Raw genomic sequence first — 12,068 nt, 5'->3', positions numbered from 1 at the left:
GCGGTGCTTATTCCCGGCAGCCCCAGTTTCGGGGAATGCTTTGGGTTTGTACCGGCATTTATCGGTATCGCGATCTGATCTCGCCGTTTGGGATCGTGCACCGGTAGCTGCCAGAGATTGAACTCTATCACCCCAAGACGGCATCAAAGCTCCTCGCCTTGCACGAACCTAACTTGTCCGGTCAGATTCTCCGAAGAATGACGCAAAATGTTGGGTTGAACGATGCGCGACGATGCCCAAGTCCTAATAGCTGCCAGGACGGGGACGGACAGCAAGAAGCAATCCTTCCCGTCGCACTCGCAGGGCTTTGATGGACGTCAAATCTAAGTGTCAAGTCGACATACATTGTGCATAGAAACCCGCACTTACATGACTTGCAGCACCTCGCTCCTCCAAAGGACCCAGCCAATGCCACGTCTCCCGGCTCAATTCAAGCTGGCTGCCGTAAGCCACCTTGACTAATCCACGGGCCAAGAAGCCCATCCCCGCGTGCATCCTCCACTCTACGCCTTTCAAGGCCCGGTTTGACTAATCCCCATCCTCTGCGCTGCTCCTTGCCCGTCCAATCAGCCCAAATGACGTGATTGCTCTCTCACAAGCAATGGCCATTGTGCGGTTCGAATGGCTTCATTTTCTGTCTTGCTTTGAAATACACAATCGGTGCCTACGAGTATAAAGAAAAAGTGAAATCCATGTATCCCGAAGATTTCGGAAATACCAGACTCCATTGAAACATCATCATCCGCATCCCATTGTGAACACTTACACCCGACTTTTGCCACTACACACCTCGATATAAGTCTCAAACTCAAAACATCGTCAGCCTCATTTTCGACTTCACCAGACGTCCCCTGGTTCTCAGACCAACTTATCCGACTTTGTATCTCATAACCCCTCTCAGCATAAACACAATGGCCATCGACACCATCCCCCGCGGTGATGTCCGCGCAACCCTAAACTTCTTTGCCCCTCCCGAAGACGGTTCCGCCCCTTACAACACCATCGTCCCCGAAGGCCTCCCGGGACGCAACTACTCAGACGACGTCCAGGAGGCCCTCCTGCACGACATCCGCGGCCGCGAGGCCGACTTCAACCTCGACCAGGACGCCTTCGCCGTCATCCGCAACCAGCCCCCGTCCGCCGAGAAGGAGTTTGTAGACGACGAATCCATCAAGCAAAACTACTACCCGGAGCTCGAGAAGCTGCTCCTGGAGCATGTTCCCGGCTCCAACCGGGTTCTCTTCTTCGACCACACCATCCGCCGCGCAGACCCCAAGGCGAACAGGAACCCCGTCACCCGCGTGCACATCGACCAGACCCCCATCTCCGTCATCCAGCGCGTGAAGAAGCACCTCCCCGAGGAGGCGGATAAGCTTCTGGCGGGGCGGTACCGGATCATCAACGTCTGGAGGCCGCTCAACAAGAACCCCGTTGAGTCTTTCCCGTTGGGTTTCGCTTCGTCGTCGACGCTGGACGATGCGGACATCGTCCCCATCGAACATCGATACTCCAACGGCTACACCGGTCAGACCGCGGGGATCAAGTTTAGCCCTAGCCAGAAGTGGTACTACCTGAGCGGCATGACCGGAGACGAGCGGCTGCTTCTCGAGTGCTTCGACAGCGAGGGGCTTCGAGACGGGACCGGGGTTCAGGGTGGAAGACTGGCTCATACTGCTTTCGTTGACCCTAGGACAAGACCTGAGGCTGAAGGCCGCGAGAGCATCGAAGTTCGCGCGTTAGTGTTCGGACCTTGAGTGGGAAAAGAGCAGAGACTAGATGATGACTTCACGATAACATGTTAAATTAAGAGCATTAGGGTATCAATGCATGCGAGCTGTCCTAATATCAGATGGAGACGCGTCCCCTCGTAATCACAAGCTCTCGTGCCATATGCCACCCTGTGTCCTGGAACCGTATGCTTCCACAACGTACAGTCCTTAATCGTAGGTCTCGAAAAATGAAAATGCAAAGTCGCTCTATACGCGGAGTCTAACCGCGGGAAAGGGGACGTGTTGTCCACGTGTCGCCCAGATGCTGGCCTTACTGAAAACATCAATGTTCAAATACCGAATCCCAATCCTTTTCCGAACTCCGAGACACCGTTAAATCATCAGCATGTTCATGACTGGTTCTTGCGGCCCTTTCCGCGGGAGCTGCCTTGCCGGCTCATAGCCGCACCACCAGCCGCGCTACTGTTGCGGCTCATCGGCACCGCAGCGACGGCTGCAAGAGATGACATTGGTGGGGGAGCTTCGTCTCTCACGCTGCTCTCGATCGGTTGGAGGTCCTCTCTAAGGTTCGTCGGGTCCGGTCGAGGACCAGGCTTGAAGCCTGACCAAGGCGTCTTGGTGTAAGGAGCAATGGAAGCTTCAAGCAGCCTCCTGCTGCCATTGGGATGGTCGATGGAATCGCCGGGCTTGTGGCTAGCATCATACTTTTTGAACAGGTCCATGACCATGATATCAGAGCTGATCTCATCCTGTGACAGCGACTGCGGGAGGTTGGCATCGGTGTTTCCCCTGACAGGCTTGAAGTAATTGGTCATGGATGATGACGGCAACTTGGCGGGCTCATGCGGATGCATGATTTCGAGGTACTTGGGCAATTCTAATCCATTGGCCCCCTCGACGGCGTCAATCAGATTCTGATTGATGCCAGCCCTGGTACTTCTAGTCGCGTGAGAGCTGGTGCGTTCCATCATAGGCGCTGCAGGCCAAGCCTCGCCATCCTGGTCGCCATCCTCGCCGTGACCGGAATCGCTACCGGGAGAAGAGCCACCGTTCGCGTAGGCCTTGTGCCTCAGAATGTGCTTGTGGGCGGCAATCGCTGCCGCGTTGTACGCCATCGTGAGCTCCTTCTCGGTGAACAGCTTATCAATACTGTAGGCGGGACCGTTCTGCTTCGCCGCGACGCGAAGCTTCTCGTTCTGCCAGAGGGGTGTCGTGCTGTTAGGGTCGAGCGCCCGCCTGGAGGGGACAGGAGAGCCGTCGTCCTCGCCGGGGTTCCTCTTGCGCTTCTTGTTATCCGAATAGCCCGGAAACTCCTCGGCGTCCTTGCGCAACCTTGTTTCTCGCTTCCCATGTGTGCCGCCAGGACTGGCGGGGTTGGTAATGCTGAACTGATTGGGGTGGAGCAGCAAGGCGGACGAGTCGGAGATTTCCAGAGCTTCCTTCTCCTTATTAAGGCGGATTTTCCTCGAGAGCAGAGTGTTGACGAGACGATCGCGGAGCGTAGCAGAGAGGGCGCTGTGCTCGCGCTTTGCGGTTTCGACCTTGTAGAGGTATTCATTCTTGTATTGGTGGAGGCGGCGCTCGTGTTCGTGCTGTTGTTGCATTTGTCAGTTTAGCCGACCGTTGGAAAAGTTGGTCGCACTCACCATGTGCTGGAGTAAGTGAAAGTCTCGGTACTCAATGAGATCCTCAATACCCTGGACAAAGTCCTCGAACTTGGGACCTGCCATCTGGAGGAGGGTCCGGCTGGAATCGGCCAGCGGCTCTTGTCCCTGAGTCTCGTCATGCTCCTGGCGCAGGCTGGCGATGACGCTGAGGACGTCTTCAGAGTAGGGGTCGATCCGCTGAACCAAGTTGGTGTCAACCTGAACTTTCTGAAGCTGGTCCCGGTATCCGACTTCACGGTCCCTGTTGAATTTCTCTTGGAGACTGTTAATCTTGTCGGCCAGAACCTGGCGCTTGCGGTCGCGCTTCGATTGAGCTGCGGGTGCGGGCGATGCTCGACCGGTTTTCTGGTGGCCCGAAGCGCCCCCAAGGTTGGGGGGAGCTGCGTCGTTGGTAGCCATGGTACTGAATAGTCGAAGATTGTATGTGAATTGCTATCTTCGAGTGTTATAGATCGGGCTGAGCGTGGAGGAAGATTGAGGTTTTGGTCTGCGGAACCGGGCGGGTGGTGTGAAGCCGGCCGTCGCAAGCCGTAGCTCGGGCGACGGGTGCGGCAGAGAGAAAAGACAAAGATGTATATAGATTGACGTCGACGAGGTATGAACAAGAGATTATATCTCAATCACATCTCTCAGTAAAGGAGGAACCCGACCAAATGCCCATTCGTAAGGCAGATCGCTGCGGTGTTTGTGTGGAAAGCTGGGCCGGAGGAGAAAGGTGAGGGCACTGCGAAAGAATGGTCCTGTGCCAGGCGACCTTGTCAGCCTTCTCAGTTAGTGGCTGCAAGGGTGCTCTGTACCTGACCGCTGGCGGACTGAGATTTTTCATTGGCTCCGTGGCCCGCCGACGACCTTCGCTTTGACCAGGCCCAGTGACAGAACCGAGAAGGGACGAAAAAACGACAGCACTGTGCCACGTCAATTTCCAGCGCATTATCCCTGTGTATCGCGTCTTTCGCACCGTACAGCAGGGTCCTGGACTGAAGACAGCAACAGACCAGATCCGAAATTCAGGACCGCATGGGGTACGCGATAATGAGCAACAAGCAGCAATACTGTATTAATCATATTTGGGACGTCTGGGATTTCCAGGCACTCGATGCGTGATCTCATAATGACAGCCTACAGTCCGCTTCTAAGCTTCTGCAGCTGGCTCATCAAGCCATAGCCACCAAGATATGTCTTCGTTTCCGCGGGGTCGGCATGAACGCTCCCCTTGCGCGCTCTCCCCTCATTCCCATTGCCTTGGTTCCGACTCGCCTGGTCCACCTCCTTCATCAGATCGCGGTGCCGGTCCTCGACCATCTTGGCCAGACTCTCAATGAACTTTGTCCGTCCCTTCTCCTCCGCCGTGCCCTTCCACACTTGGTTGAGGTCCTTGAGCTCCTCGATTCGCTGCGCAGCCTTCTCGATCCCCTGAACGGGATCCTCTGATTTGTGCAGGAGCTGTGATATCTCGTCCCGCAGCTTCTGAAGCACCTGCTGGCCCTTGTCCTCTGTGCTGTGCTGATCGGAGCCGGGCTCCGGCGCTGAGACGGAGAGAAACGATGAGCTGACTGAGAGTTCCGAAGGGGGGAACACAAAGTCCATGGCGTCGCCAAACGTCTTGATTACAGAGTCCAGGCGAGACCGCACGACAGTCAGGGTGCGCAGCTGCTTGATGTACGGTGGCTCCTCAACTGCACCCTCATCCTCGGTCAATACCGTCGCTGCGGTGGCTTCTTCCGCCTTGGTCGCGCCGACTGAAGCCCTCCTTTCCTCCGCGTCCGTCGTCTTAGAAGGAGCGTCCTTCGTGGCCTCACTAAGACCACCGGGGACGAACTTTTTGATGTCGTCTTGTAACTTGTCGTTCATTGTCTCGGCAAGACTCAACGTCTCGCCTCGCAAGAGTTCGACCTCATACGCAAGTCGACTGCCACTTCTCAGAATATCGTCAGTCAGCTGTGTGAGGGTTCCTGAGAGCCTGGTCGTGTGGACATTGAGCTGGGACAGCAGCGTCTGCGCCTCGTTGGAGAGATCGGCCAAAGGAACAGTTTGGCCTCCGTTGCGTGAGGCATAGTGACCGCTGGGCTGTAACGGCGGCAGCGAAGCGTTGAGGTAGGCTGCAGGATCAAAAGAGGGATCCAAAAAGTCTTGCAAGAAGTCGTCGGCTACATGGCTCGATTTTGGCTCAATGGTCGACTTGGACTGCTGGCGTGTATGGATGGGAATGTTCTTGGTTGAGGCTGCGTTGCTGCTTTGGCGTCGGCGCAATGCCGACTTAGAATCCCACGACATTATGGCCAGAGTATGAGAATCACACCTTAGTCCGATATGGTCGATACGATGCCATGTGAGAACGTTGTCGCGTATTCCAAATGAGGACACTTGACATCAGCGATGAGGCCGTGCCTGAGTTGGTGAGTGAGAGGTTGGTGGTTGGGAGCAGGACACCTGGCCCCACTCACATCCCGCTGCCGGTCTCCCTTTAGCGAACACCGCACTGTGGGCGTGACAGGGGGGAGCAGTGCCTGGAAGGTATTTCCAACGACTTACACCATGGAACTGGCTTTTCGATCAACTATCCGGCACCGCGTCCGCCTGGTAGCATATTTGATGTTCATTTTGGAATTGTTTAGACAGAAAGTCAGCCTAGGCTTGACTATTATTGGGTATCTTTCGGCCAAAGCAGCTCCCTTTTGTACAGACATCGAACCATGGTTACAAACACGACAACCCATACAACAATCAATCCTGCAGCCATGACACACGCAAAAATCTGAAGGCCAGAGTTCTGGAACACTTTTCCAAGGGCTGCAGTGGCAGTGACGAGTGCAGTGTTGGGAAACACAAACGACCACCACGTCATCTGGAAAGGCATCTTGTTTGCTGGCCGCACATACTTCCACAACGACCCGACGGAGACGACAAAGAACCACACGGAGAGACCCCAGAGCCACAATCCGATCATGACAGAGAGCACCTTGATAATTGGCACGGCTAAGTCGGTGCCTAAGAATCCTTGAGGCAAGATCTTATCGGCTTGGTTCCCCAGCAGAACTGTGGAGGTCAGCAAACCATACCAAATGATACGAATAGCCAATCTCACCTATCCCGCCAACCGTGAACGCAAATGGTCCGATAGAGATGAACTAATAGATGATGAGTACTTTCTTCCTGAGGAGATCGCAGTATGACGTACCACACCAGGCCGCTGAAAGTCGCGCGGCAACTTTTGTGTCATTAATCGATAGATGAAGGCGGCTGAGATCATGAAGGCGATCAAGCATCCTGCACCTTGTGTGGCCACAGCAGAGAGCGCAATCGCCGTTCTATTCAAGATGACCTGTGTCTGGTTTGTCTGGGATGCGGCAGTGATGAGGTTTGAGGCGAAGGGCGCAGTGAGAAGTAGAGGATAGGCTGGGAATACCCAGGTTGGCGTCATAGTGTGGATGGGGAAGACTCTTCGGGACCATTAGCAGTTTACAAGATTTCTCAGCTTAGTGAACTCTTACAATGTAGACCAGAGGACCAAGTATATGGTAGCGCTAGCCAGCACGCTCATCGCGGTATATGACCAGAACAGGATTTGCATAATCCTCAGGAGCCATGGCCCAACATACGGAACACCAAACTGGCAAATGTTTATGCATATGATGGCAAACCTGTCACGTTCAGAGTTTGTCCTCATGGGCGAGCGCTAGATGGTACTTACGAAACAACCTTGGGACAGAGTATTAGTGACTGTAGGACTCAAGATAGTTTTGACTTACAGATGCCGGTATGAACAGTGATTCTGTCTGGTCGGTGAAGGTATGAACCAAGGTCCCTGGGCGCCAGTGAAAACGTAATGTTGCCAAGACACAGTTCATGACGAAAAGAAGAACGTTCAGTAGGAAGAAGGCTATGGCTATGCCATTTAGCCACGCAGCTTGGTACGGAACTGTCGAGGTATGAGTTTGAAGTTCGCATTTCATGCTCGCGATTGGCTTACTTACGGGAATGTATTACATTTGCCATTCCTCCAGTTGCCTATGTCATGGTGAGTGCCAGATCGCGAACATCAAGAAGTCAGTATGTCATACCATCGTCTGCTATCAGTCAGTCTAGGAATGTGAAGAGAAAGGTCAAGATATGCAATACCATGGTGAACCATGTCCACGTATGACAGACGATCCTATCACGAAGACCAACCCGACCATTGGGTGACCTTTTACTAGAGCCCTTCTCCATGCGCGAATCCAAATTGTCGGGGGTATGCCCATTTGAATGCGCCTGGGAATCGGAGGCGGCTGGACCAGAGTCGGACGGCAGAACGGGACCATACGAAGGATGCGGAACAAATGCCGGGCGCCTCACTGGCGAACTCAGTGCGGGAGCAGAAGCCGAGGCGCCTTCAGGAGCGGCAGAGAAATAGGAAGGGCGGTTGAGCTCATCTGGAGTTTGGTAGCCGCAATCGGCTACCACGTGGGGACCGGCGGCGGCCATTTCGCAGTAGGGGAATCCCAATCGTCAGGTCCTCGAGCCAGCAGTTTCGACACAACATAGAGAGGGAAGAGTATGCTGGGCTCTGCATTGGTCAAGGCGATGTTGATGTAGACCAAGTTGGTGATGAAAACGACGTGGTCGAGGAAGAGAGAACCAAGATCGAAAAGAGGCATGCTCTCGACTGGGCGGGCGTTCGAGACGCAATTCCGCGCACCGCGCCTTGGACCGGAAAAAAAAGGTGGTGGTGGTGGAGGAGGACGGGGGACGGCGGGAGGGGTGACGATTAGGCCGGGCCGTGGACGAGACGTGTGTGGGTGGATGTAGTCAGATGCCGACCCGTGGTGCAGGACCGCGACCGCAGATCCTGGTCCTTTCCTTGGGAGATAGAGGAGCCCTGAGTCGTCCGGTGACAGCGGCCAAGATACCCAGGCTGGATGCTGCTCAGTTTTTTTTGCGTGACCGGGTACTTTCTCGTTACTTTGGAGGCAGTTGGTTGACGGCGTTTGTTGATTGGTGGCGGTGGTCGCGTGTTTGTTGCCTCATGAGATAGCAATCCGTGGAACTAGCGGTGATGGTGCGCGATGGATTCAAGCCGAGCTGGAAAAGGTCGTCGAAATGTGGATGTATGCACAGTAGCACACAAGTACACAGCGGGTATGCCTCGTCGAGTGTCGTCAGCGTTTCCTTGGTAAGTGACAGAAATTGATCCGCAGTGAGTAAGGCAGGCCCCAGCAAGACGTTGGAAGTGTAAAGTGGTGCCTGCGTCATTCAGGCTTTTGGCAGTCCAGTTGCCCAGCTTCTGTCGTGCTCGCCGAGGAAAAACGGATGCACCATGCCGAGCTTGACACGCTGGGTAGACTAGTCGCACTGTGGGTTGCCCGCCTATCAATCTCTGCTCCACTACAACACAGTCTATCACAGCATGTGGATCACGTAAAGGTGTTAGCTGCCCGCCATGGCAGTCGCACAAGTCCGAGGACCCCCAAGATAAGATGCGCTAGACCAAGCGCATACGGCTATGCCCAAGCCTGTGGCTCAACGGCTTCCGTATGTAAGTAAGGCAAGGCAAGCAGGGTCGTGCAGTTGTTTTCCCGTTTGAGTTCCCTGGATCTTACACACTGTGCACTTTTGTCGGTGCTCGACATATGCTGTGTTACGGTTGCGTTTTCCGCGGCCTGTCTTACCAGTGTAATGTACTCTAATGTGATCTGAAAGGCGACGAACTGGCAAAGTCTGCTATCATGTTCATGAAAGAATTCCCGTATTCTCAATCTGGAGACCTCTATTTTTCTTGCGCCAGAGCGACTGCTTGTCCTGTGGGCTGGTATGCACCTTTTTCTGACGGTCGTCCTCGCCGTCATAATCACCTTTATCGTTATTATTACCACTATTTTCGCTATCTACTACTATCTTTCTCGATGGAAGTAACTAAGAAAACACAGGAAATACAGCCGCAGGACACAGGAAAATCTGGCGGTTTCTCAATCTGCTTCTCTTCCACGTACAACAACGAGGTGGGATGTCCATTCACCGTGCAGAATGGGGGTCGCTCGCACTATCCCCGCACAATTGGCGTTGACAGGCCGGGGCAGCATACCCGCTGCAACTTCCCTGCTTACTGGCCACATGCCTGCCGTATCGACAAGTTGGCCACCGTTCGTTTGACGATGCCTGCCTTTCGTTTATATTTCAAACATGGTTTCCTCAGTTATACAGCTTGATCCTTTTGCTCTCCGCCATACCAAAACATCGTTAAGCGTCACCGTGGCATCCAACTTCTCTTTGCGCTCCTTGTTCGAAGACTTTGCCGTGTCGGATCCAGACGAGCTTCTCGCGGTTCTGGAGGAAGGAAGAATTAACTTGTCGAAAGCGCCGATATGCCGGCTCCATGTGTCGATACTCGAGGAAGAGCCGATTGAGGACACATCGGGGCCCAGTCTCGTGAATGATGTGGCCTGCTTTATTCAAGCCTGCTCTGTAAGTATGCTCCAAGCCATTTGTGAATGTCGACTAACATTTCCGTGGATTTGGGACCAGCTGGGGATTCGGCTGGTTCGAGAAGTCAAACAACTCCAAGCCTCGCAATCGTCTACATTCAAGATGGAATATCAGAGCGATGTGTCTCAGAATATTGGACCGGCGGGCACCTCAATTCTCGTTCTGCAGCATCTGACCTGCACATTCTCTTTCCATCAGACGCACGACGCATCAAATGGAACCGAGGGTGCCAAAGGCCCACCGCCATCCACGAGAGCTGCCTTGAATCCGACTCTTAGTCGTCACAGCTTTCAGGAATCCGAAGTGCCGTCAGCGATGTAGGAGTCCCTGCACGACACAGAAGATCTCCCAGAAACGCAAGATTCAGGCATTGGCCTTGACGCCCTTGAAGAGGGTACCATTCCAGCCGTTGCATGCGAAGATCATAATGATGAGTCAATACTCGCCCCTGCGGCATCGGCTGTTGAGAACCTTCACTTCGATGGCGCGGATGGCCAAGGTGAAGTGACGCGGTATTTGGACGCCATTGCAGGTCTTGTAGAAGCCAGCCTATTCACCTTGATATCCGGACCAAAAGCAATGGCTGGTTTCAGAACGATTACGAAGATGACATCGCCTTCCCTCAGCCTACTCATGCCACAGGTGCTGAACACCAAGCACTTATCAGTATGGTGTCCTGCCCGAACTGCGTAGTGCCCACGGACATACTGACAGTCTCAGGCAATCGCTGTTCAATCACGCCTACTACCGATTCTGACCTCGACACTCGTCGATGCGCAGCGAATCCATACCGGCTCCACGGAAATCATAGCCCCTAATGACCCAGACGAGCTATCGTCGCGGAGACGAGACCTTTTAGACAGTGATGCCGGAGAACTGGCGCGCAAACTTTGGGGATTGACAAACTCGAAAACTACTGTGCCGCCTCCGGTTCGCCAAAGACGTCGCAGAGTTGCCCAAGGATCGTTTGGCCATACAGAGGGTGTTTTCGCCGCGACAGCAGTTGAGACTCCATCGGACGACGAAAATAACGTCGACGATGTTATGGATGACGACTTGGATCATACTTTTGCCATGGTTTCCGAAGAAAAGCTGCTGGCCTGGGAAGCCCCTCTGTCGCCACACCACTATTTAGAAAGGCCTGAAACTGGGAAATTTGACCCTGACTGCGGACATCAGCTGTCTGACTTCGGCGAAGACGAGAACCTAAGCCAACATCGAAGTGAAGTCGCATCACCGAGCTGGGAAATGGGAGTTGATTCTTCGGACGGCGATAGTAAAGATTGGGCCGACGACCTTGGAAGACCAGCTCGCTTTTACGATACAGGAGCTGGGGAATGGCCGGATCTGTGGTATGCGGAAGGGCTTGATGAAGACATGGTCAGCGAATTTGGGAACATGGATGACGAAGCTATTGAACACAGCATTTGTGGAGAAGCTTCACCTGCTCTGTCTGACACGGAGACTGGCGAACAGCTGGAATCAGATGGTGCTGGCAAGGAAGAATACTGGTTAATCGGAAAGGATGACAGAGTTCGCCACGACTACGAAGGATTTGACTTGGACACTACCGAAGAGGACGACCCTCATTGCAACAACCAACGATGCACGGAACTAAGACCGCCGGGGGAAGACGCATGGCATGGATATGAGAATAGAGGCGTGGAGGGCGAAGGGCGCGGCATGGAACTATGCAGCCCAGAGCCAATGTGCGAAGGTCCCGAAGACGACGTTCTCCGCGACCCATCTTACAACGGTCCTTGGAGACACGACGCCGGGTTTGAATCTGATGAAGGCTATTCGGAGTCGGCGTTATACCAGCAACATATATGGCCGGAGGATGACATGCCAGCAGCAGAGCCGCATTTTCTCGAAAACGGGTAGGCACAATTTGGAAGTTTCAAGCGCTGTTGAACTACAGAAACTCGGTTGATATCCAAGATGAGCCTCTGGTAGATGAAAATCTATACCGGAAAAGTTATGCCGCAAGAAAATGATGCCGAGTGCAACCTGTGACATTCGAGCATCGTAAGTTCGTCCTCCACTGACCCGAACATGGTCGGTCCCATCTGTCAAAACCCCCACCAACCTGCCCATTATTCCCACGCCATGACATCGCCTTTTCCACCTCCACATGCCAACGATCCTTCGCATCAGATCGCCCAGCTCCGCCAGACGCGGTCGGTGGTCGAACCCGAAATCATGGCCG

The 12,068-nt window shown here is 54.0% G+C and overlaps 4 protein-coding genes across 4 annotated transcripts; 2 read left to right on the top strand and 2 right to left on the bottom strand.

Annotated features, from left to right (window-relative positions):
- Window positions 1-911: 911 nt before the first annotated feature.
- On the top strand, window positions 912-1,754 carry GCG54_00002307 (uncharacterized protein; the record flags this gene model as incomplete). Its single annotated transcript, XM_045402402.1, has 1 exon — window positions 912-1,754. The coding sequence occupies one exon, from the start codon at window positions 912-914 to the stop codon at window positions 1,752-1,754; it is 843 nt and encodes a 280-aa protein (XP_045258764.1).
- A 365-nt stretch (window positions 1,755-2,119) lies between these two features.
- On the bottom strand, window positions 2,120-3,796 carry GCG54_00002306 (uncharacterized protein; the record flags this gene model as incomplete). Its single annotated transcript, XM_045402401.1, has 2 exons — window positions 2,120-3,322; window positions 3,377-3,796. 2 exons carry the CDS (start codon window positions 3,794-3,796, stop codon window positions 2,120-2,122), a joined length of 1,623 nt encoding a protein of 540 aa, XP_045258763.1.
- A 720-nt stretch (window positions 3,797-4,516) lies between these two features.
- On the bottom strand, window positions 4,517-8,034 carry GCG54_00002305 (Malic acid transport protein; the record flags this gene model as incomplete). The annotated part of the gene is made up of 9 exons (XM_045402400.1): window positions 4,517-5,653; window positions 6,090-6,433; window positions 6,483-6,525; window positions 6,576-6,837; window positions 6,889-7,007; window positions 7,147-7,316; window positions 7,372-7,405; window positions 7,517-7,804; window positions 7,849-8,034. 9 exons carry the CDS (start codon window positions 8,032-8,034, stop codon window positions 4,517-4,519), a joined length of 2,583 nt encoding a protein of 860 aa, XP_045258762.1.
- Window positions 8,035-9,556: 1,522 nt separating this feature from the next.
- On the top strand, window positions 9,557-11,743 carry GCG54_00002304 (uncharacterized protein; the record flags this gene model as incomplete). Its single annotated transcript, XM_045402399.1, has 3 exons — window positions 9,557-9,838; window positions 10,181-10,525; window positions 10,580-11,743. 3 exons carry the CDS (start codon window positions 9,557-9,559, stop codon window positions 11,741-11,743), a joined length of 1,791 nt encoding a protein of 596 aa, XP_045258761.1.
- Between the last annotated feature and the right edge of the window lie 325 nt (window positions 11,744-12,068).

This window comes from Colletotrichum gloeosporioides (assembly GCF_011800055.1).
Source record: "Colletotrichum gloeosporioides strain Lc1 chromosome Unknown consensus_84, whole genome shotgun sequence".
NCBI classification, from domain to species: domain Eukaryota; kingdom Fungi; phylum Ascomycota; class Sordariomycetes; order Glomerellales; family Glomerellaceae; genus Colletotrichum; species Colletotrichum gloeosporioides.
Note: the sequence above shows the minus strand (reverse complement) of the source record. Positions and strands in the feature narration are given on the sequence as shown.